The sequence below is a fragment of the Stigmatopora argus genome, chromosome 1 (genome assembly GCF_051989625.1).
Source record: "Stigmatopora argus isolate UIUO_Sarg chromosome 1, RoL_Sarg_1.0, whole genome shotgun sequence".
NCBI lineage: Eukaryota > Metazoa > Chordata > Actinopteri > Syngnathiformes > Syngnathidae > Stigmatopora > Stigmatopora argus.
The window spans coordinates 22,260,815-22,283,198 of NC_135387.1; the positions used below are offsets into that span (position 1 = coordinate 22,260,815).

The 22,384-nt window shown below is 38.9% G+C and overlaps 3 protein-coding genes across 5 annotated transcripts; all 3 read left to right on the top strand.

Annotated features, from left to right (window-relative positions):
- The first annotated feature begins 652 nt into the window (after window positions 1–652).
- On the top strand, window positions 653–11,287 carry acss2 (acyl-CoA synthetase short chain family member 2). 3 transcript variants are annotated; one of them, XM_077608517.1, is made up of 19 exons: window positions 653–1,042; window positions 2,181–2,376; window positions 2,878–2,969; window positions 3,054–3,157; window positions 3,232–3,304; window positions 3,379–3,454; window positions 3,886–3,991; window positions 4,444–4,491; window positions 5,775–5,912; window positions 6,064–6,234; window positions 7,116–7,249; window positions 7,341–7,473; window positions 7,543–7,599; window positions 8,307–8,387; window positions 8,471–8,579; window positions 8,661–8,729; window positions 8,982–9,158; window positions 10,292–10,366; window positions 10,857–11,287. In XM_077608517.1, exons 1-19 carry the CDS (start codon window positions 916–918, stop codon window positions 10,982–10,984), a joined length of 2,094 nt encoding a protein of 697 aa, XP_077464643.1. In that variant the 5' UTR covers window positions 653–915; the 3' UTR covers window positions 10,985–11,287. The 3 variants fall into 3 exon arrangements, with proteins under 3 accessions (XP_077464643.1, XP_077464650.1, XP_077464657.1); XM_077608524.1 differs by having other exon boundaries at window positions 4,447–4,491; XM_077608531.1 differs by lacking the exon at window positions 4,444–4,491.
- Window positions 11,288–13,506: 2,219 nt separating this feature from the next.
- On the top strand, window positions 13,507–15,333 carry LOC144078722 (galactose-specific lectin nattectin-like). Its single transcript, XM_077607038.1, has 6 exons — window positions 13,507–13,569; window positions 13,679–13,706; window positions 13,821–13,909; window positions 14,124–14,261; window positions 14,581–14,677; window positions 15,186–15,333. The coding sequence occupies exons 1-6, from the start codon at window positions 13,507–13,509 to the stop codon at window positions 15,263–15,265; spliced, it is 495 nt and encodes a 164-aa protein (XP_077463164.1). The 3' UTR covers window positions 15,266–15,333.
- Window positions 15,334–20,105: 4,772 nt separating this feature from the next.
- On the top strand, window positions 20,106–21,533 carry LOC144078772 (galactose-specific lectin nattectin-like). Its single transcript, XM_077607116.1, has 5 exons — window positions 20,106–20,168; window positions 20,278–20,305; window positions 20,410–20,510; window positions 20,717–20,851; window positions 21,501–21,533. The coding sequence occupies exons 1-5, from the start codon at window positions 20,106–20,108 to the stop codon at window positions 21,531–21,533; spliced, it is 360 nt and encodes a 119-aa protein (XP_077463242.1).
- The last annotated feature ends 851 nt before the right edge of the window (window positions 21,534–22,384 follow it).

Sequence of the window (22,384 nt, forward strand, 5' to 3'; positions counted from 1 at the left end):
AAAGGGTGGAGACATGTAGCATTTGAAGACAGAACAACTTTTGACATCTAAAGTTGTCAGGGGTCTCCTAGACTTTAAAAATTGTATCAGCACCGTGATGGAACAAGAGCAGGAAATGTAAAGTAGATGCATTGACTGCTCTCAGATTCTAGTCAGTAAACATCCCATGTGACAGATTGGTTTAAGGCTCGCACCATAGATATAAGATATACAGAACTAGATGCAAAACGTCGGAGTCATCGACGTTCTCAACCAGCGTCCATCTTAAAGCAATTGACTCCGGCGGGTTCTTTTGTAGCGAATTTAAGAGGATCCCCGCCCCCCTTAAATACTTTTTAAGTACATTTTAACGTAGCTCCGAATCACGTTGAAAAGATTATTTTTAGCTATATAGTTAGTTTACTGTATTTCTGGCGTTTACGAAAAAACCCAGTCGTTTGAAAAGGTTGAGCAATATACTAGGAGCTATTTCAAAGTGCACGATCCATTGACTACATATAATGCTATGTTTATCGAATTGCACTGACACAAAGCGCCCATTGCTCATCCAGCTGTTTATATGAGCTAGTAGATATTGTGATTTCTGTGTTTTCGCGAACGCACCACGTCTCTGATTGGCTGCTGGCAGTGGGTAAACGGAGGTCGCTGGCGCTCATTGTGCTTGTCAAAGAGGAGGCGGGGGGGACGTGGACTTTGCAACGAGCAAGGTACCCTCAAGGACTCGGTCACTACTCCTTCCTCCAGGAACCCGTAGCTTTCTTGCAATTTCTCTGTGAATTTAAAAACAGACTTATTCAACTTGGTGATCAAAATACGGGACCTCAGCTTCCTATCAGTCGTTTGCTTTTATCAGCGCTATCATTAGCTTAGCGACTCCTGTGGATATTTTTTTTGGATAGCATCCATAATTTGAAGATGATTCCCGACAAAGCGCCCGAGGACGACGTCTTTCACGGAGCTGAGGAGATGCGGAGCGGGGCGCATGTCCCCACATTTGAGAAATATAAAGAAATGTACATGCAGTCCATCCAGAATCCTGACAGTAAGTAAGCCTGGTGCATTTGCCCACCAATGGCTCGCTAACGATCGATTGTGTGTAATTGATTAATCATGTCTTGAAGCCCTTTGGGATAAGACTGCGACTAAGATTGCTATTTATCACAATCTTATAATCGCCTACAAAAATTAATAATACATTAATAGAAAAGGCGAACATGAATTCCATTGCAAAGTTTAACTTTGCAATAAAAATGCACGTTCTTTGAATGTTATGTGAAAAATTAAACCGAGTGGTGCCCTCCCTTATTTAGATGGTTTATCCGAAATTGTCCTTTTCTTCAAACATTCATTCACTTTCTAAACCGCTTGTCCTCAAAAGGGTCCTGGGGGTGCTGGAGCCCATCCCACCTAACTACGGGCACCAGGTGCGGGACACCCTGGATTGGCTGCTAGTCAATTACAAAATGCCTGCAATGGGAAAATTTATTTGTGTTTTTGCCTTGACAAAAAAAATACATTGCAAAAGCCACAAAAAAATAAAATGACATGCAAGAAAAGAAGTTGACCATTGAAGCAAAAGAAAAAAATGGGGAGAAAAACGACTTCAGGTCAGTCTGGACCTCATAATCTTGCCATTCCTTTATGGCAGGGGTAGGGAACCTATGGCTCGGGAGCCATATGTGGCTCTTTTAATTGGTGGTTCTGGCTCTCCGCTAACCTGTGAGGTAAAATAGGGAAGTGGTGTTGACATTACCACAAGCGTTTAGACTCTTCTGCATACATACTCTCATTGATTAGCAACAGCGTAAAAATGTTGTCAAAAGAATTCAGATACTTTTTCTTACTTTAAAAGTGTTGAAATGACTAAAAAATCACACATTTTCATATATTTATACTTTTGAATTCTGAGTATGGCTCTCACAGAATAATATTTTAAAATATGAATTGTTTATGGCTCTTTAGTCAAAAAGGTTCCTGACCCCTGCTTTATGGTAATTAGACAGCAGTTTTAGACACCGAAGACGGTCATGGAGGGGGAACTAGAAACGGAGAGAGAAATAGAATCATACATTCATGCAAGAATATTATGGGCTAATAATTGTGCCATGGAAAACACTGGCAATTGGCCCGGGGGACATTCATTCTGTTCACATGTAACGTTTTGTCTTGTTGGCCTGCAGAGTTCTGGGGGGACATGGCCAAGGAGTTCTTCTGGAAGAGTAAACACACGGGCCGCTTCCTGGACTACAACTTTGATGTGACCAAAGGAGATATCTTCATCAAGTGCATGGAGGGTGCATCCACGAACATCTGCTATAATGTGCTTGATCGCAACGTACACGACAGGAAACTGGGCGACAAAGTGGCCTTTTACTGGTCAGTATGACACTCTCAATCTAGCCATCAACACATTCTCTGCAGATGATTGGCCATTACGTACCCGGAGAAAATCCATGCAAGCTCCACACATCAAGATGGGCACCTTGCTGGGCATTGAACCCTCCATCTTTATTAATGGGAATCAAGTATTTCAACCTTATTTTGGGTTGCATAAGTGATTTACAATTTTTTTCCCACTCATAACCATCTTGTATGGCATTATTGTTGAATAGCTTTATTAAAATTGTGGAAAAACACATTTGGATGTGCTTATTTTTCCCCCTTTAACACCTTTAACACATTTACAAGATATTGAATCGGGCCTCGGTATTGGCAGACCGTCGAAATCAGGTTACTCAGACTCGACTTGCATGCAAAAATATGTGACTGCCCTACATTTTTCAAAACCTGTTTTGTTCTTACGTATGTGATATGAAATCTCACTATCGGTGAAATTAACACCTAATGCACCCCCTTTTGCCATGAATTTCCTCTCAGGGAAGGCAACGAGCCAGGCGATGAGTTGACAGTGACGTACAGAGAGCTGCTGATCAGTGTCTGCCGCTTTGCGAATGTTCTGAAGTCACAGGGTATGATCAAAGCTGCAACTTTTTATGAAACCCATCTCTATTAAGTTACTTTCATAGTTTATTTTTTGCATCTGTGTTTGAAAGGTGTGAAGAAGGGTGATCGCGTAGCCATTTACATGCCCATGGTGGTGGAACTGGTGGTGGCTATGTTGGCCTGCGCTCGCATCGGGGCCATTCACTCTATTGTGGTACGTTAAGAGGGAGGGGCAAGCACGGGTGGCGGGGCCTGAAAAGGCAATATTTTTCAAACGGCCTCTTATAGTTTGCAGGTTTCTCTGCGGAGTCGCTGTGTGACAGGATTGTGGACTCTCAGTGTTCACTTCTTATAACTGCCGGTGAGTTTGCATGCCTTGTCGATGGCCTTTGGAAAGAAATACTTAAATCGGTCTTATTTTGTGTACTCCTTTAGATGGCTTCTACCGAGGGGATAAGCTCATCAACCTGAAACTTTTAGCGGATGAAGCTTTACAGAAATGCAGAGACAAGTACTACCCACACACGCGCGCGCACACGCACACAGTGCACACGCACACAGTGCACACGCACACAGTGCACACCCACACAGTGCACACGCACACAGTGCACACGCACACAGTGCACACGCACACAGTGCACACGCACACAGTGCACACGCACACAGTGCACACGCACACAGTGCACACGCACACAGTGCACACGCACACGCACACAGTGCACACGCACACGCGCACACACCTACACACACCCATAATAAATCATGACAATCTGTTGTTTTAAACACCAATATTTTTTTGCTGTTTTAAGTTCTGATAAGAAAAACACAGACTTTGTTGCACAGCAAAAACTTCCATTCATTGAAGGCCTGTCTTATTCATTTAACAACAACCATTACAGATAATAAAATAAAAGGAAATAATGCAGTCTTTTCTACATCCAGAGGATTCGCACTTGAGTGCTGCATCGTATTGAAACACTTATCCAAAGAAGCACATGAGACTTCCCTCAAGTCTCCTCCCGCCAAAAGACCATGTCCTGACCTCCAGGTGATGACCTATTTCAAATATCTATTCCTTCAATAGTTATACTGGAGAATCCATTTTTTTTATGTTATGTTAGAGATTTATTTGTCTTCTAGGCAATTACACAAACTTGGAAAGCTCAAGTTAGGCTTGGGAGGGTTATTGTTCTGAATGCTTAGCCAACTCACTTAACAATGCTTCTAATGTTTTTCAGTTGGCATCATTTATTTCCATTTGTTTTGGTTCAATAGTCATATGTTTAGAAAGTGCTACCTTTGTTAATAAGTAAATGTGCTGGACACTGTGATCGTGACTCTTCAAATATTTTATCAATCAGGCTTTTAACACCTGACAGCCTTTGGACTTCTTTGGACAAGTTTTGTGTGGTGATATTGTGTTACTGTTTCCCTGTTCGTTTTAAAAATAATTCATCCGCTTCATGATCATCCCCTGCTTGCTGTGTCCCTTCCTTCCAGCAGGAGACAGAAACAGGCAGAGTAAGAAAAACTCGTCCTGTTCCGCAGGTACACGTCTTTGCTTCGCTCAAAACCCTGCCACTTTGTCTTTGTTGCCCCTCCCCATCACAACCAAGCTACATAAAATACTGCTAATGGGTAAAAACAATCATGTCTAAAAACATTGACATGCCCCAAAACTGAAATTATTGCAAGTGGTATGACTCCTGATGATGTTTAAGGGTTCTCCAATATGACCCATCATAAGGGTTATAAGTTGTGAAATTTTAGGTCAAAAATACTTCGGTTTGAATGAATTCCAACCTTTTTTGACTTAAAATACAAACATAATATACAAGCATAAGCAATGGATTACAAAGCTTTGTGTTGTTTCTAACCCAAAAAGCAGTATGTTAAATGTGTGATAGATAAGTGCAAACATCTGATAACATGAGAATTTCTGCTTGCTCACCTAAAAAAAAAAATCAAAATATTGTTTGCATTTAACATTTCTAAGTGCCATCCCCAATGTTTTATTAATAAGTAAAATTATATTGATCAGAGTCAACTAGCAAGCCCTAAGAGAAAATCTGCATCTCAGATGTTTGCTGATTTTAAAAAAAATCTAACACTTTTTTCTCTTTTTGTCATCAGTCATTGCACATAAACTCACATGTCTTCTTTTGTTCTTGTCAGCATGATGTTTTCGAGCGGTTTTTTTTTAAATCTTTTGTCTGCTTAACTTTTTGATTCTTAGTGCTGACGATCGATCACTCGGCATACTTCTTAAACTACAACCTGCTGTTACTATTCTACCTTTTTGTACTTATAGTCCGTCAAACTAATATTTTTTACAACCTAATAGCCACTTGTAATTCAAGTATAAATATCAGGGATGTATTGTTGAAATTGACTGGCCAAGAAAATATTCACATTTTCCCTATTTAAGACCGTTTGTTTGAAAGAGAGGAGGGGAAAACACATTTTTAATGCAAATTGTTTTAGAGGATGGTGACTGATCTTTTTAAACCTTCAGAATATTCTTTTACTAACTAGATTTAAATTTGGGTATTGATAATGTATCATAACATAAAACACTGCCATTTCCAACAATATTGGTGCTTTAACTATCTTATTGTCTATTTTAAAATGTACGTTTTTAGACCCCCTTACACAGACACCAGTAAGCATGATAACTTTCATTTTCTTTAGCTGTTGCTGACGATCCATTTCCTGCCAGTTTGGAGGCTTATTCATCTGACTAACTTTAAGTTTGTGTGTTATTCTGAGAGATTAATGATGGTTTTATTGTAAGGTATTTCTAACATTGTATTTCCTACACTCTTCTTAAGGTCCCGTGGAACCCAAAAGTGGACAAGTGTTGGCATACTCTGATGCGTGAAGTGTCAGATGAATGTGAACCAGAGTGGTGCACATCTGAAGATCCGCTCTTCATTCTCTATACCAGTGGCTCAACAGGCAAGCCCAAGGTAAAATAAGACGAGTCCTAGTGTGTGAATGTGAGTCTATATGTCACGTTTTAGTTGACGTTCCTCATCCCATGTAGCTCATTTGAGTCTTAACGTTAAAAAAAGTTCTGTAAAAGTGGATTATTCACATTCATGTCATGGTCCTCTTAAGGGTGTCCTCCACACTATCAGTGGGTATATGCTCTACACTGCCGCCACATTTAAGTTGGTGTTTGACCACCGCCCCGACGACATCTACTGGTGCACGGCTGACATCGGCTGGATCACTGGTCACTCGTACATTACTTATGGGCCACTGGCTAACGGTGCCACCAGTGTCTTGGTGAGTACACAGTTTTGAGGTGCACTTTTGTTTTCTTGTGGTAGCTATTCTGACAACAGGGGGTATTTATTTAATAAATAGTAATGCATTTTATTCCAAGGTGCCTTCTGGGACACCAGGAGTGGGTCACTGTACAAGGATTAAAAAAACAAAAAACAAAACAACAGAATTATAAATAAGAATAAATATGTCTGTTTGTGGTAGTTGAGGCGACAGAACAATGAAATGCTCTTCCACTAGGAGGCAGGAGATACTTTGTCATTTGCCGTTCATACAATGGACGAAATTGTCAAATGACGTAGCTGACATATTTTGATAGAGGTACTACTGCCGGAATGGAGGCAATGTCCACAAAATGAAATATATTGGCAATAACATTTCTATGTAGGATTGCCACAATAAAATTGATTATACCAAATGTAAAAGTGTTGGTGTTGCATTGGCAACTACTACTGGAGACCAGATATAGATAGAGACATAGATATAGATATTATATTATATTGGATTGGATTGGATAACTTTATTCATCCCGTATTCGGGAAATTTCGTTGTCACAGTAGCAAGGGGGTGAGGATGCAGAAATAGGAAAGGCATTTTAGACATAAATAGATAGGTAATAGGTAATTTAATAAATAAATATATAAATAAATAAGCGTGTTGCTGAAATACATATAAATATATATATACATACACATACATACACATACATGTACATGCATGCATTATATATATATATATATATATATATATATATATATATATATATATATATATATATATATATATATATATATATATATAATGTTATACACTGGTACAGCAAAGTGGCAAATATGCACAATTAACTTAGGTGTGAACCAACCTTTGTGTGTGATTTTCAGTTTGAGGGTCTTCCTACATACCCAGATGTGAGCAGAATGTGGGAGATTGTAGACAAGTACCACGTGAGCAAGTTCTATACAGCCCCCACTGCCATCAGATTGCTTATGAAGTACGGCAGTGAGCCAGTGCACAAGTGAGCAACTGCAAACCTTTTTTTTTTTTGGTCAAACCCCATGTCATCCATTTACAACTTCAGTTTGACTCGTGTTTGTGTGCGCGCACAGGTACAAGCGAGATTCTTTAAAGGTTTTAGGAACGGTCGGAGAGCCCATCAATCCTGAGGCTTGGCAATGGTACTTTACGGTTGTGGGAGGCAGCCGATGTCCCATTGTGGACACCTTTTGGCAGACGGAGACGGTGAGTTTGCTCTGCGTGGCTGTGCCCCCTCCTGCGCATGTCTCAATCACAATTCTTTGTGTCCTCCAGGGCGGACATGTGATGACGCCTTTACCGGCAGCCACACCCATGAAACCAGGCTCAGCTGTAAGTAAAAATAAATGTAACAGTTCCTTAACACTATTGGAAATTATACTGCAGTACGCAGCTTTATAGATCCATACAGTAGACGCTCCTACTAAGCAGGCGTGCTGGCGGGGTAATTACCAGTATTTGTTCTGAAGATTTAGTGCATTTTTTTTCTCCCTAAAAACAATACTTATGGGCAATGTTCCCTCTAAGGTGCACGTGTGCGCAATTGCGCACTACTCTCGTCTTCTCTGCGCACAGCAAATCATATGGAGCGTACCAAATAAAATCCCTTTTTTTTTAATTATTATTTTTTTTTTAGCTGTGAGGTCGACGCGCGAACCACTCATCCGCCGGGCCGCCCATTCATAGATATTAATCATTACATTTTATTATTACTAAATCATTTATGTGTAGTAGACATACACCTGCTTATGGCAGGTGTGATACTGGTGTGTGCCCATAGCGAGCAATGATGATGTTGCTCACACCAGTACTCGATGTGCGGAGGTTGTCTTTCTGCCCAGACAAACAAAAAATTAGAGGGAACATTGCTTATGGGGGGAATAAGAAACCAATAATTTTGGCCCTAAGCCAAAAATTAAAAATGCTATTATATATATAAAAAAAATTACAAGCACACAACTATACACCCTAACACTTATCCAAAGTGTTTAATGAAAGTTCTACGTGGTGCTGTGCACTAATAAACTCGTCTTTTTCAGACATTTCCCTTCTTTGGGGTCGTCCCAGCCATCCTGAATGAGTCGGGTGAGGAGTTGGAGGGCGAGAGTGAAGGTTACCTGGTAGGAAGGGATGCAATTTGCGTCTTTGTCAGGCTCAGGGAAAAAAAGGAATGAAGGCATTTCTGGCTGGTCACTCCAAACAGGTGTTCAAGCAGCCGTGGCCTGGTGTGATGAGGACGGTGTACAGTAACCACGCCAGGTTTGAAAGCACCTACTTCAAGAAGTTCCCGGGATACTATGTGACTGGAGATGGTGAGATGAAGGAACATGCGAAGGAGCTCTACAGTCAGCGCCTATCCTGATGAGGTAAATGTTTTTATCACCTGTGTGCAGGGTGCCGAAGAGACAAGGATGGGTACTACTGGATTACTGGGAGGATAGACGATATGCTCAATGTCTCAGGTATGAGCAACATGTGGATGTCTTGGGCAAAATAAATCACAATCATCCAATTTTTTTTCTCAATGACATTTGTTATGACATTTAATTACTGAAATATTGCAAGCTGAACTTTATGTGCATCCTGGATTTACAATAAGGACTGGAAAATTACCAACTAATGCTTTCCCCACAACACACCCATTCTAAAAAAAGAGTTCTCTTTTATTTGATAGAGTAGTCAATATGATTCTGGTTTGTCTTAAATCTTTGTAGGTCACTTGCTGAGCACAGCTGAGGTAGAGTCTGCATTGGTGGGGCATGAATCTGTTGCTGAGGCCGCTGTGGTGGGTCGGCCTCATCCCGTCAAAGGAGAAAGTCTCTACTGTTTTGTAACGCTGCGAGATGGAGTCGCTTTCAATCGCACACTGGAAGCTCAACTCAAAAAACAAGGTGGTTTTAGTAAAACACTGCAGATTATTTTTCTTTTTTTGCTTTAGTTTCTTAGCTCAAAATTTTTGAGGCTGCTATTTTGTTGCCGGCAGACGTTATATGAAGTGAAATTCTAGTACTTATGAGGTAACATGGAGAAGAAAATTTAAGTTCGAGTATACTTTAAATACTTGTGTATTAAGGAGGTGAACACTAATATCCAAGCAGGCTAGATGGGTGTAAGAAGATGTCTGATGTGTCTTGTAAAAGAAGGGGCTTTGCTTGAATCTAGGGGCACAGTTTATAAAACAGTAGTGAGGTTAGCCTTAAAGTTTAGATTGGAGACACTGGCACTGAATACAACAGAGAAAGCAGAGCTGGATGTGGTAGGAATGAAGCTGTTTCGTTTTTTTAGGACAATATGGTTTAATAGGATCTGAAATGGAAGTGCTCTGACGTTAATTTGGATTAAACTCTATATATACATTTTTGCCGAGTAAACGCAGCTTATGGAGAAGCACCACCAATTTCGTCACACGCAGTTTCTGGGTGTGATGACAAGTAGGCTTTTTTGTGTTGTTGATAATGACGACGACCTATGTCCTATTATTATTATTATATACGTAGGTGCACATAATTGGAAGAATGAAAATTTAAAAATTTCTGCCCACTACATCGTTTAGTCACTAACGCAGAGTGAGTCTTTCAGGCATCCAATTACGGTCAAATGACAGTAGGCGTAGGCTTCTTTTTTGTTCTCCAATGGATCAAAAGCCAGGTGACACCATTCAAAAGGACCTGCAGCAATTAGGTGGAGGTGCAAAATTATCAAACCAAACTTTGAATGTAAATTTAACTAATGACTTGAATTACACACTGTTTTTCTACAGAGCATTCCAAACTCCTTAGTCTTTAGGGCCCCTTTATGGTCAAACTATCATCAGCGCTATCGTGCCTGCTGCCACATACGTACATACTTTTTAGTAAACATGTATTTTTATGATATATATCATTCTTTTTTTTCTCACTAGACGAAATATGTAGCTAAAATAAAAATCCCTAGGTTGGAAAGTCTTTTTTGGGGGATGAAAATAATTTTTATTACTTGGTTTGCTCAATTATGAAGGTGTTTCTTCTGTTGTTATTGTTCTTAGTGCGTGAGAAAATCGGTGCCATTGCCACTCCTGACTTCATACAGGATGCTCCAGCGCTCCCTAAAACCAGATCAGGTCAGAAATATGTCGAAGTCCTGTAACTTTCCAAGTCATAAAAGTTTCCTGCAAATCGAGCAGGATCTAATGTAAAAAAAACTGCAATTTACAAAAGTGATAATAGGGAGCTTGAATATTATTTGATTTTTTTTTTTGCACAATCCTGATGGGGCGGGTACTATACAATTGGAGTGGGATCTAAACTAATGAGTAGATCTCTGTTTCTCTTTCTTAGTAGATTTTCTTGTTGTTTTGACGCGAGTCCTAATTTAAAATAGGCATTAGTGATGCTGCTACGTTAATGAAGTTGGGAAAGAAATCTGTATATTTAAGGCTCGCTCTTTAATGTCCTCGTATGTGGGTAAGAACATCTGGATATTTTTGCATGGATGTCTGCTTGTAAAAGAGCTACATTGTAAATAGGCTATGTTTACAAGAATAGCCAACATTCTAGATCATTTTTGTGTCATAGTCACACACAAGAAAATAGACTTTTTTTTCCCCTTAGGCAAGATCATGCGGCGTGTATTGCGCAAGATTGCCAGCGGCGAGCGGGACTTTGGCGACATATCCACATTGGCAGACTCGTCTGTGGTGGAGCAGCTTTTTCAGAACAGGTGCTGCTCTGCCGTATGACACTGCAACACCTGGCATCTGTGACGTGGCCTCTGCTAACATGAAAATAATAGAAGTATAAGGTGTGTGTATTTGTGTGAGACAGAAGAAACGCATTTTATTTTCACTATGTTCTAACACACATACATACACACTGAAGAATAACTGTTCAAATATATTGCTCTATTCCTCTAATAATCTCGCATTAATTTGTGTTGTTAGTTTTCCTTTAAACCGCAATGTAGTGTCAGCACTTTTTATTCCTTTTTTTTGTTTTGTGTTTTTCAACGATGATAATGTTTTTTGATTAAAACATGAAATGAACATTCCCGCTTTTGTGAATTTTTTCAGTGTAGAGTAAAATTGATCAAATTCATTCACATCAGGATTTTAGTGTTGTGTGTATATAACACGTAACTGACCTTTCGAAGTATTCTACTCAGCTTTGTTCGAATGTTAAGTTGAACTTTGTGGTATAGCATTATTCTTTCAACTTGTATGTAGTTTTCGAAAGTCAATTTATTTGTACGTGCGGAGTACCTAGAGGAAACCCACGCAGGCCCGGGGAGAACATGTAAACTCCACACAGGTGGACCGACCTGGACTTGAACCCAGGACCTCAGAGCTGTGAGGCCAACGCGTTAACCACTCGCGCGACCGGTCCGCGCTGTTTGATATTGTAGTTTTAATTAAATCTCTTGTCACTTTTTCAACTTGGGCGCTTTTCTCACTTCTGTGTTGGAAGGTATTTATCATTATTGTTAATCAATCATCAGTAACCCTAATCAACCAAGTGTTGTCAAACTATTTTTGTCCTCACCTGTTCTCATCTTCCTGCTAAAACTGGTTTCAACATGATGCGTGTTGCAACGTGACGTAGAAAGGCCAAAAGACAGATTTAAATCTTGGGCTCAAATCCTCAGTGTATTCAGCTTTTCTGAGAGAAATTTTTAAAATTTATTTTAGAACTCTATCGAATACTTAACCAGGAAGGTAATTAGGTCAATGAACTTACAAAAGGGTAAATAAGTATTTGGTAAGCCACTGCCACATAGTTTAAATTATTCCACTTAAAATGAGAGAGAGGCCTGTAATTTTCATCTTGTGTGTACCTCAACTGTGAGAGATAAAACGAGAAGAAAAATCTGAAAATCAAATTGTACAAGAATGTCTTTTCAAAAAATGCTAGAAAAAAAGAATTTGGTCAATAACAAAAGTATTTTCCAGACTATAAATCACACTTTTACACGCACTCTGTGACCACGTTTTTTTAGACTATAGTTATCTGAAAAAAACTGAACAAATATCTGTTTAGCCTGTTGTTCTCCAATCACTTTTATTATTATTACTTTAATGTATTTTTTCTTTGTTTCTGTTAAAATTCTGAAATGTATTTTCATATATATATATATATATATATATATATATATATATATATATATATATATATATATATATATATATATATATATATATATATATATATATATATATATATATATATATATATATATATATATATATATATATATATATATATAGTTGCAATTTCATAATATAATACAATTCAATATACTATTAAAAATACAAGCTCGGAAAAAAATGCCCTCCCAAACGTGACACAGTGTAAACTTTCATTTTATTTTATTTTTTATTATCTGCTCAGGGTCTACTGACAAACCAAAAGCATGGCACGCTACCTCTCGAACACATGTTTCACTACGCACAGCGTTGCTTGTTACATTTTGGCAGTGGCTCCTTAGCCGGTAACCGGTCAAATAGTCCCAGGGGCTATTTAGCCGGTAACCGGTCAAATAGCCTATATGGCCCCATATGGCTATTTGGCTGGTAAGAATTCTGTGTGGGGTAAATAGTAAGAAACTACGGCTACGGAGCCACTGCCTAAATAATAGTCATTAAATCCCTATTCATCTAATGTTAAAATCTATCAATTGGCAATAACACATCAAATTTCAATAAGATTGGTTGAATGGTTTAGAAAATCCCCTATTCACTCGACGTTAAATAATAGGTTACCGGCTAAATAGCCCCTGGGACTATTTGACCAGTTACCGGTTTCTAAGCAGCCACTGCCTTACATTTTGCCCTGATCGGAAACCAGAGCTCTGAACCCATTCATGACAGGATGAGGACACTTGCTAAAAAAATACTGTTAGTCTTTATTTATCTCATCCTTTCAGTCGGCTTGCAGGTGGGTGTGTTTTGCCTATTGAAAAGAAAAACTAAAAACAGCCTCAGGGTGTGGGACTGAAGTGACCAAGAGGACAAATGTGTTTACGCACCACCATCGTTTTTGTTGCTGAATAATTCTAAGACGAGAGGCTGATTTACAGTATATAAGGGTTGCCGTCTGATTGATCGTCATTATCCTCAACATCAACCATCAGAACAGCAGAGGTAATATGACACATTTGGACACATTGCTTCAAAAGCTGAATTCAATGCGTATTGTTTTAACAGTTTTCTTTTAAGTGACTGTAACGGTGCTTTTTAATCGTATTTTTTTGGTGTCGTTACACAAGATGGCATTTGCTCTTCGCTCGCTATTCCTCCTTTGCAGCATCAATGGACTGTTGACCGGAGTTGTAAGTATAAATCTCATCTTCAATCATTTTCACGATTCCATTAGATTTAATCTGGCCTCATTTGTATAATTTTCTGCCTTATAATATCAACATTCTTTTTTCTTCACAGTTCTCTCGGAGAAATCTTCAAGAGAAAGGTTGGTAGCTCTCGCTCTCAATGGACTCGTCAAAAAGAAATCTTAATTTCAATTTCAGACCCGATTTAAGTGTGATGTCTCTATCTATTTCTTTCCAAAACAACAATCGTGTAGGAGGCAACTGCTGTCCTAAAGGCTGGATTCGGTTGGACCATCGCTGTTTCATCTACCAAGATGAACGTAGGGAATTTGCAGATGCAGAAGTACGGAAAGCCTTCACACCGTCATTGTGAAGGGACGCAAAATAAGTTATAGCTACTTTTACAACCAGTTATACTACAGTATCTGTTTATTGGCTAAATGTTTTGCACACATCTAAAAGCATTTTTTTAGACTAAAAATATATTATCTTTGTATTTTGTGTTGCATTACTGTTTTCCTCAGTTATATAACTGGATTTTTCTTTTCCTCTTGTAGAAAGTCTGCCAGGCTATTGGCGGTAATTTGGTCTCTATCCACAGTCCTTTGGAATTTTCCGTAGTTTCCCATATTATTAAGGGAGCAACTAACAACACCATGGACGATATTTGGATAGGACTCCACGACAGCATAGAGGTGAACCACTTACCAATTCTTAAAAATACTAACCACAAATCTTTTTAAAAGAACTGCCTCCCTCTAACCATTAAAAATAATATTCACATACATTTTTGTACAATATTAATGCTGACAGAAAATGTAAAAAATACAACAACCTTGATCTGGGTGTTTGAAATTGTGTTTTAATTTCACAAAAGTGTGTTTTAATTTCACGAAGGTGTGTTTTTTTTGCGGGGAGGCAGAAGAGAATTTTATGATACAGAAGACGGCCGACTTTTATGAAAATTTGACAGTGTTGCTTCGTGACCAATTATAAGTTTTTTTTGTGTTCCAGGAATATACCTCGTTCTGGACTGACGGCTCACCTACTGATTTCCTGGCCTTCAATACTAATATCAATTCTGGAGATTGCATTGAGATTGAAATCAACGGTAAATAAACATGAATACTATATTTGACCTAAATGTTCTACTGATGGCGGCCCGGTGGATTGAGTGGTTAGCACGTCGGCCTCACAGCTCTAGGGTCCTGGGTTCAAATCCAGGTCGGTCCACCTGTGTGGAGTTTGCATGTTGTCCCCGGGCCTGTGGGGGCTTTCTCCAGGTACTCTGATTTCTTCCCACATCCCAAAAACATGCATGGTAGGCTGATTGGACACTGTAACTTGCTGTTAAGTATGAGTATGAGCATGAATGGTTGTCCGTCTCCTCGTGGCCCCCTGGACATCTATTCAGGGTGCCCCCCGCCTCTGACCCGAAGTCAGCTAGGATAGGCTCCAGCACCCCCAGCGACCCTACTAAGGATAAACCGGTTCAGAAAATGAATGAATGAATAAATGTTCTACTGATGATTTTGAAGGTAGTATTAATAACAATGAGGGAAATTACTAGGTTAGTAGAGATTTTCATTGTTTTCACATTACTTTGTGTTTTCTTCTAGATGGGCTTTGGGACAATGACAGCTGCCAAGACAAAAACAGATTTGTTTGTGCCAGAGATATTGGAGAATGCTGCAACTGAGAAGCCCTCAATTTATCTTATGGTGACAACACCAAGATTATAACAATACCAAGACTGTTTTAGAATGAGACCTTAAATATGTTTTCTTGAGAATCACTCAGGACTTTGATCTTGATTGCTTTACACAACTCCAGTCTTTAACCAAAATAATTTCATTTCTATTTATTGATTCCTGTTGATAAAATAAATGTTAATCAATGCAATGAATCAAACTTTTTTTAAAACACGCAATACAATAAAATGAATATGCTAAAAAAGTCAAAGGTTCACTGAAATAATGTGACTCACCCTGAATTATTTACCATTTTCTTCGGTCATGTACCTTCTGCTATCTAGAGGAAAAAAATACACAGATGATTCTATTTTCACCAATTAAAGGGAGCATTTGCAGTGTTAAAACTAATAACAAGGTTTGAACGTTGACTGCCTTTCTCATATGATCTCTACACTTATCAGAAGGGATTTCAGACAGGGCAACTTAACGAAATCGACACAGGCAGTAGATTATATTGCAGAACATGAATGTTCTGGTCTGAAATCCTGACCGTGAGTCAGATAGCAGTCAATCAACGGCTAAGCTTCTGATTAATGAATGTCTTAATGTTGCTGCCAATACGACAGTTAATACTTTTAATATGAAAATGTCTTAACCTTTCAGTGCTTCTTTAAGAAAGGGACAAAAGGGCTGGAGGAAAAAAGAGCCCAGGGTAAAGGTGTGTCCATCATTACCCCAAATAAAAGTTAAACATGAAAAGAGCATTAGCTTTGTTCATAGGTTGTAACCTATTCACTCCCCAACCACTGTATCCCTCAAACAGTCCAACTGAGTGGGCCAAAGCTAGTTCGTTTTAATTTGTCAAAATTCAATGTTTAAAAAAAAATAAAATATATATATAGTATATATATATATATATATATATATATATATATATATATATATATATATATATATATATATATATATATTTATATATATATACACACGTATATTTCCATGGAGCTTTTTCAAAAAGGTTTGAAAATGGAAAATGGGAGAGAGAAATACATATATTTTTTAAATATGTTTTTTGTAGGAAGGAACACATACATGACACAAACATTCTTAATGCTTTGCAATGCTGTAAGAATGTGTAGAACCAATATTACATTTCAACATTTCTGTCAACAACGATTTGCATCATAGCCTGCAACGATTGTGATTGTGTGTTGGGCCATGGATCCCAAGGGGAAAAGAGAAAAAGAATGGAGGAAAACAGAGGTTGTAATGTTTCTTGGACCCAATTATTTGCATTCTTTGCCAATGTGGAAGGATTGCCTGAATGTTCACTTTGTAACGAGAAGTCGTTAAATAACAAAAATAGTCATGTGGAAAGGCAAGGCAAGCCGGTAAGGCGTGCTACATTTGCAGCCGAGTACCTAGTTGGGAAAGAGAGAAAATGGGTGATTGCATTACTTGTGGATAAATTAGAGGAGCACGAAAAATGTTTTTCGCAGTGGAATACATCTCCAAACTCCACTGCTGCTGCAACTTTTGTTGCAACCCGGGAAACAATAAAACGTGGAAAACCGTTCACATATGGCGAAGGGGCACGTTATTGGATTGGCTTGGATTGGATAACTTTATTCATCCTGTATTCGGGAAATTTCATTGTGACAGTAGCAGAGGGTGATTCGACAGAACAACAAAGCAAAAGCACAAAGTACAAAGCAAATCAAAGTAAATGGGATCAATAAGAATCACCAAATCAAATCATTAAGATAGAAAAGCAGCAAAAACACAAAACGAGGAAGAGTGGACGGAGCTACCGCCGCCGGCTGCCACTTAAACGGCGCCATCTTGGTTGCGGTAGCTAAAACGGATACAGACTCAAAAAGACGTTGTAAAGTTGGACAAAAACGAACCACACACAGGAAGTCTTCCGCAAGATGGGGAACTTCTGCAGACTGTGACCGAGGTAGAGAATATGCAGAGGCGAATATAGATACCTACAGAATGCGGTGTCTTCATTATAAGCCGTCTAATTTTTTTTATGGCTCTAGACTTTTTTTTTGTCCAATATGGCTCTTTCAACATTTTGGGTTGACGACCCCAGGGCATAGTGGCACCAAGTCTCCCTGATGCTAGCATGGTATCTTTATTGACAGACTCAGGGTCCAAATAATATCCAGTGAGTGCGACTGTAGTAATATAATACTAGTATTAAAAATATTAATCTCAGATCAACTGTAAAAAGATGAATAGACGGTAAGATTAATAGTAATATGCATGTATGTTGTGGGCGGTCCGGTGGAGCGACTGATTAGCGCGTCGGCCTCACAGCTCTGGGGTCCTGGGTTCAAATCCAGGTCCTGTCCATCTGTGTGGAGTTTGCATGTTCTCCTTATAACCTTAGCCTGCGTGTGTTTCCTACGGGTACTCCGGTTTCCTCCCACATTCCAAAAACATGCATGGTCGGCTGATTGGACACTCTAAATTGCCCCTACCTATGGATGTGTGTCCGTCTTCTTGTGCCCTGCGATAGGCTGGCCACTGATTCAGGGTGTCCCCTTGGCCCAGAAACAGCTGGGATTGGCTCCTGCACCCCCCACGACCCTAATGAGGATAAAGCGGTTCAGAAAATGAGATGAGATGTATATTGTACAGGAGATTCACACCCATATTTTAGTTGCCAACAATTAGCACTGACGCTCGCTTGGGTTTTCTGTTGTCAAGCAGATCAGACAAGGAAAACAACTTTCAAAAGAGGTGGCAGGGGTCATTGTCATTTGTTTCCTAGGTTAAAAATTCACAGCAGCTCAAAGCAACTGCTCGTGTCCACCAAATTACATAAACACCCAGTTTAAAATATCTCCTCGTGCCGTAGAATAATGAACCATGCTTTTTTTGTGCTATTCCCAGAAATTGAAATTTTGTGACTCATGTGCAGACACGTGTAATGTCATGGGGATAATAGGCAATTTCGGATACTAAAATTTGATGGGCTAAAATACAATACTGACATTGATAAAATGTCTTTCCCCGTTTCGGGCGAACACTCCCGGAAAATATCGATTTGATCTTCACTACTACACATTTAAAAAAAGGAAATTATGTGTTTTTTAAAATAGTTTTAAATTAAATAAAAAAGAATTATATGATTACATACCTGTCAACTTGTACGTTTTATACGTATTTTATATGTTTTTTTACCATTTCAAATCATGTACGCCGTACACCGACTTTTGTACGGGGAAAATTTAAAAAAAAAAAAAATGCCAATATTTATGAAAACCGATCTCAACTAGACCATTTTGGCTAAAATCCAGATAGTCTCGTAGGCTGGTAGCCAACGACGCTACTGTCATCGATCGTTACTATTGTCACGGTATACCAGCAAAAATTGTCCTCAATCGTATGTATTTTTTTAGCGGTGCGTACGGCAATATCGATAAAGGATGACATGCGCATGCGTAGATATACGTTTTTTTGGGGGTTTGTAAGGGGAATCATAATCATTTATAAGGGCAGTTATTGGCAGAGGTTGACAGGTATGTGATTATAATTCCTTTGTAAAACCGGGTGTTGGACGAAATGTGGTCTTCGGGTAATAGTTTCCTTATTTCAAAGGCTAAAACAGCTCTTCCTGCAAACATACTGTACCTTTTAAAATGTTCTAAATTAGTTTGTTAAGCCATCCAATTTCGTCTGCGGTCGATTGGTCGCCGGTCTTTTGGTCGCCGGTCTTTTGGTCGCCGGTCTTTTGGTCGCAGTCGTTTGGTCGCCCGGACCGCGACAACGGGCGACCAAAAGACCGGCGACCAAAAGACTGACGACCAAAAGACCAGCGACAAAACAAGGTAAAACAACACGGTCTACGCATCAATAAAAGCCAACAATGACCATGAGCAGTTTCACTCAGCCGACGTGTGAGTGTATAAGAGTTTGTATGTAAATGCATTGTCCCTTTAAGAAGCTACGTCAGTCAGGGTCTTAACAAGTTCTCCAACAAAAAACAATAAAAGTCCGGGAAATTTGGAGCTTTTCTTTAGCCTAATAATTACTAGGGCATTAAGTGTGACTAAATAGTAATTCGCAGTTTGTATTTAGGGAATTTGAGCAACGATTTAAATGGTAATTATCAATAACCTTCCGGGCGACCAAAAGACCGGCGACCAAAAGACCAATCGACCGTGTACCTCCAATTTTTGCAAAACATTTTATTTTGCTTCTCTATGCTATCGAATCAATAGACATTATGATATTATCTATGCAAGAATTAAAAATCTGCAATATAGTGAGGTCGCAAAAAGGGAAACACCCATGCCGGTTCACAGTGGCATTGCCAAAACTGGAAGAAAACAACTCCATTATTTATTTGTTGTCCTTTGAAGTTTGTTGTTTGGAGAGACACTTTGATGAGATATTTTTAGGTTGATGTGAAGACAATTAAAAATAGTATGTTCTATTCGGTTCGAGGAAATACGTATATGGGTGTGTTCTGGCACAGAGCACCGCGGTCAACACAAAGATCTCAGGGTGTGGAACAGGAATGATTGAAAGACCAGCAGGACACATCCTTTTGGCCATCACCCCTATCTTTTTTGTTGAATATTTCTTAAAATACTCAAATAAAGACATTTTTAAAGGCTAAATGTCATAGATGGGCCAGTCTTGCATAGTATATAAGGGTTGCTGTCTGATTGATTGGCATCATCATTAGCATCAAGCATCGTGACCGTCAAGGTAAGCTGATTTACCAGGTTATGTTGGTTGAAAAACTGCACTTCATGCAGGCTGTTTTCGTCCCTTTCAATTAGATTCCCTGTTATTTTAAAATTGTTTTTTTTATCCATTGGGCAGATGGCCTTTACTCTTCACTCGTTGTTCCTCCTTTGCGGCATCAGTGCACTGTTGACCGGAGTGGTAAGTAGAAATATTGCCGCATTTTTAACTGGTGTTTGATATTTTCTTGTCTCCATTTATTTTGACTTTCTGCAGTCCATTTTTTTTAACACGCATTTCTTCTTGACAGTTTGCCGTGAGAAAACAGCACTTCAAAGGTTTTTAGCTGCGTCGAAATGAAATCTTTTTAGGAAACAAACTCAATTCTGTGTTCCGTTGGCATGTCCCACCAGATTTAAGTTTCATATCTTGTTTTCTTTAGAGGACAAAAATTGTGGATCTGGCTGCCCTCAAGGGTGGACTCAGTTGGGTTCTCGCTGTTTCATCTACCAAGATGCCAGCCTGCCGTTTGTGGATGCAGACGTATGTAAAACCTTCACACAGACATAATGAAAAAGCGTGAAATCAGTTTGCTTCTTTTACAAGCAATATTTTGACAGTATCTGTTGGTTCCTTAAGTATAATTTTAACAGCCATATGCAATTTGTTTTGAAGGATTGTTTTTGTGATTGGGTAGCATTACCTTCTTTCCTCGGTTTTGTAACTGTGCTTGTTGTTTCCTTGTACAGAATGTCTGCCGGATTCTTGGTGGGAACCTGGCCTCGGTCCACAGTGCTTTGGAGTATTCCGTAGTTCTGGAATTGGCTAAGGCAGCCTCTCAATCTACTAGGGATATTTGGCTTGGACTCCACGAGGCCATAGAGGTGAGGCACTTGCTGATTCTTCAAACTGTCCAAACTCTTGAATGAATCACCTACGTTTAGCAGTTAACAAAAAAAATTATATAGAGACATTACAATGATTTGAAGCAATTTGGAAATTGTTCGCTGTGGTTAGCTCTCACACATCATGGACAGGCTGGAGTGTATATTTAGAGAAGTGAAAATTATTTTGTAATGTCATAAAAGTCCTAACTAGTATCTGAGCAGCACCAAACAAGACGTTTTCGTGACACTCCGAATGTACTACCCTACCGCGAAAATTTGAATGTCATGCTACATACAATATGATATGATGTTATGAGAAACATAAAAACATGCATTTTGTTTTCTTGGTTTGACTCGACGAAACATGTTCTTGTGTATTTTCCAGTATTACACTTTCTTGTGGACTGATGGCTCACGCGTTGATTTCAACCCCTTCGTAGAAACCGACACCAATGGAGCTTGCATTATGGTTAACTTCAGTGGTAAATATATCTTTTAAAGAGAAAAACTATCTATCGCCATGTTTGAAACAAATGTGTTACTGCTAAATTGGTAGATAGGATCATTATTAATGGTGGAAATTAAATACTAGGTCGATGAGTAGAAGGTTTTCCATGTTGTGATGCAGGTTTGTGTTTCTTTCCAGATGGTTTGTGGTACCGTGAGGGCTGCAATGTGAGAAACAGATTTTTTTGTGCCAGAGATGCTCAACAGTGATGCCACTGAGCAGTACTTCAAATATCAAATCATCTGTAACAATGACCTGCAAAGCTTCATCATTTCTCATCAAAGATCAAACCTCTGTATTAATCGATTCCTGAGGATATTTTTAATTACAATTGTGCTAAAGACTAACCTGGGATGCCAGATTGGTAGCTCAAGACTACACTTTTCGAGAATAATACTGGGACCTTAATGAGTCCAGACCCTGTAAGACCAAAACCAACATGAGCTGAGGCCATGAGAAGACCAACACCTCTAAAACGTGGTCTCGAACAGTCTGCAGACAAAGACCTTGATATTGAGTGTCACCAGTAGTATTTTCCTCCAGATATTATGATACTTATTGCTCTTATTCAGATAATTTAGCAAAGCATTATAACAAATTACCAGAAATACAATAAAGCATTTTTGACTGGCATATGGCATGCAATTCATTTCATTTCAAAGATTTGGAGACCAATTTGTTCCAAACGAGATTTTGTTTATTTCTTTGACATTGGGAATTTAGCCCTACAGAGGATGTTGATAGATTTAGGCTACCCCTGAAATCAGAAGTGACTTAAAGAGAGAAAAGCCATTTTCTCAGTTCTAGAATCTGAGATGAAAAGACACCTCTATTATTGCAAATTCTAATTATGTTTGACAATGTGTGGTTAGCGGAACTCAGACGTTTGGCCCCCGGACTTTTGGTCGCCGGACGTTTGGTTGCCCGGAAGGTTATTGATAATTACCATTTAAAATTGTTGCTCAAATTCCCTAAATACAAACTGTGAATTATTATTTAGTCATAATTAATGCCCTAGTAAT

Excerpts from the sequence above, each read along its gene's own strand:
- LOC144078722 (XM_077607038.1), top strand. The coding sequence starts at position 13,507 with ATGGCATTTGCTCTTCGCTCGCTATTCCTCCTTTGCAGCATCAATGGA. Across the intron at positions 13,570-13,678 it reads ATGGACTGTTGACCGGAGTT|TTCTCTCGGAGAAATCTTCA; the intron begins GTAAGTATAAAT and ends TTTTCTTCACAG. Across the intron at positions 13,910-14,123 it reads GGGAATTTGCAGATGCAGAA|AAAGTCTGCCAGGCTATTGG; the intron begins GTACGGAAAGCC and ends TTCCTCTTGTAG.
- acss2 (XM_077608517.1), top strand. The coding sequence starts at position 916 with ATGATTCCCGACAAAGCGCCCGAGGACGACGTCTTTCACGGAGCTGAG. Across the intron at positions 1,043-2,180 it reads GTCCATCCAGAATCCTGACA|AGTTCTGGGGGGACATGGCC; the intron begins GTAAGTAAGCCT and ends GTTGGCCTGCAG. Across the intron at positions 2,377-2,877 it reads GACAAAGTGGCCTTTTACTG|GGAAGGCAACGAGCCAGGCG; the intron begins GTCAGTATGACA and ends ATTTCCTCTCAG.
- LOC144078772 (XM_077607116.1), top strand. The coding sequence starts at position 20,106 with ATGGCCTTTACTCTTCACTCGTTGTTCCTCCTTTGCGGCATCAGTGCA. Across the intron at positions 20,169-20,277 it reads GTGCACTGTTGACCGGAGTG|TTTGCCGTGAGAAAACAGCA; the intron begins GTAAGTAGAAAT and ends TCTTCTTGACAG. Across the intron at positions 20,511-20,716 it reads TGCCGTTTGTGGATGCAGAC|AATGTCTGCCGGATTCTTGG; the intron begins GTATGTAAAACC and ends TTCCTTGTACAG.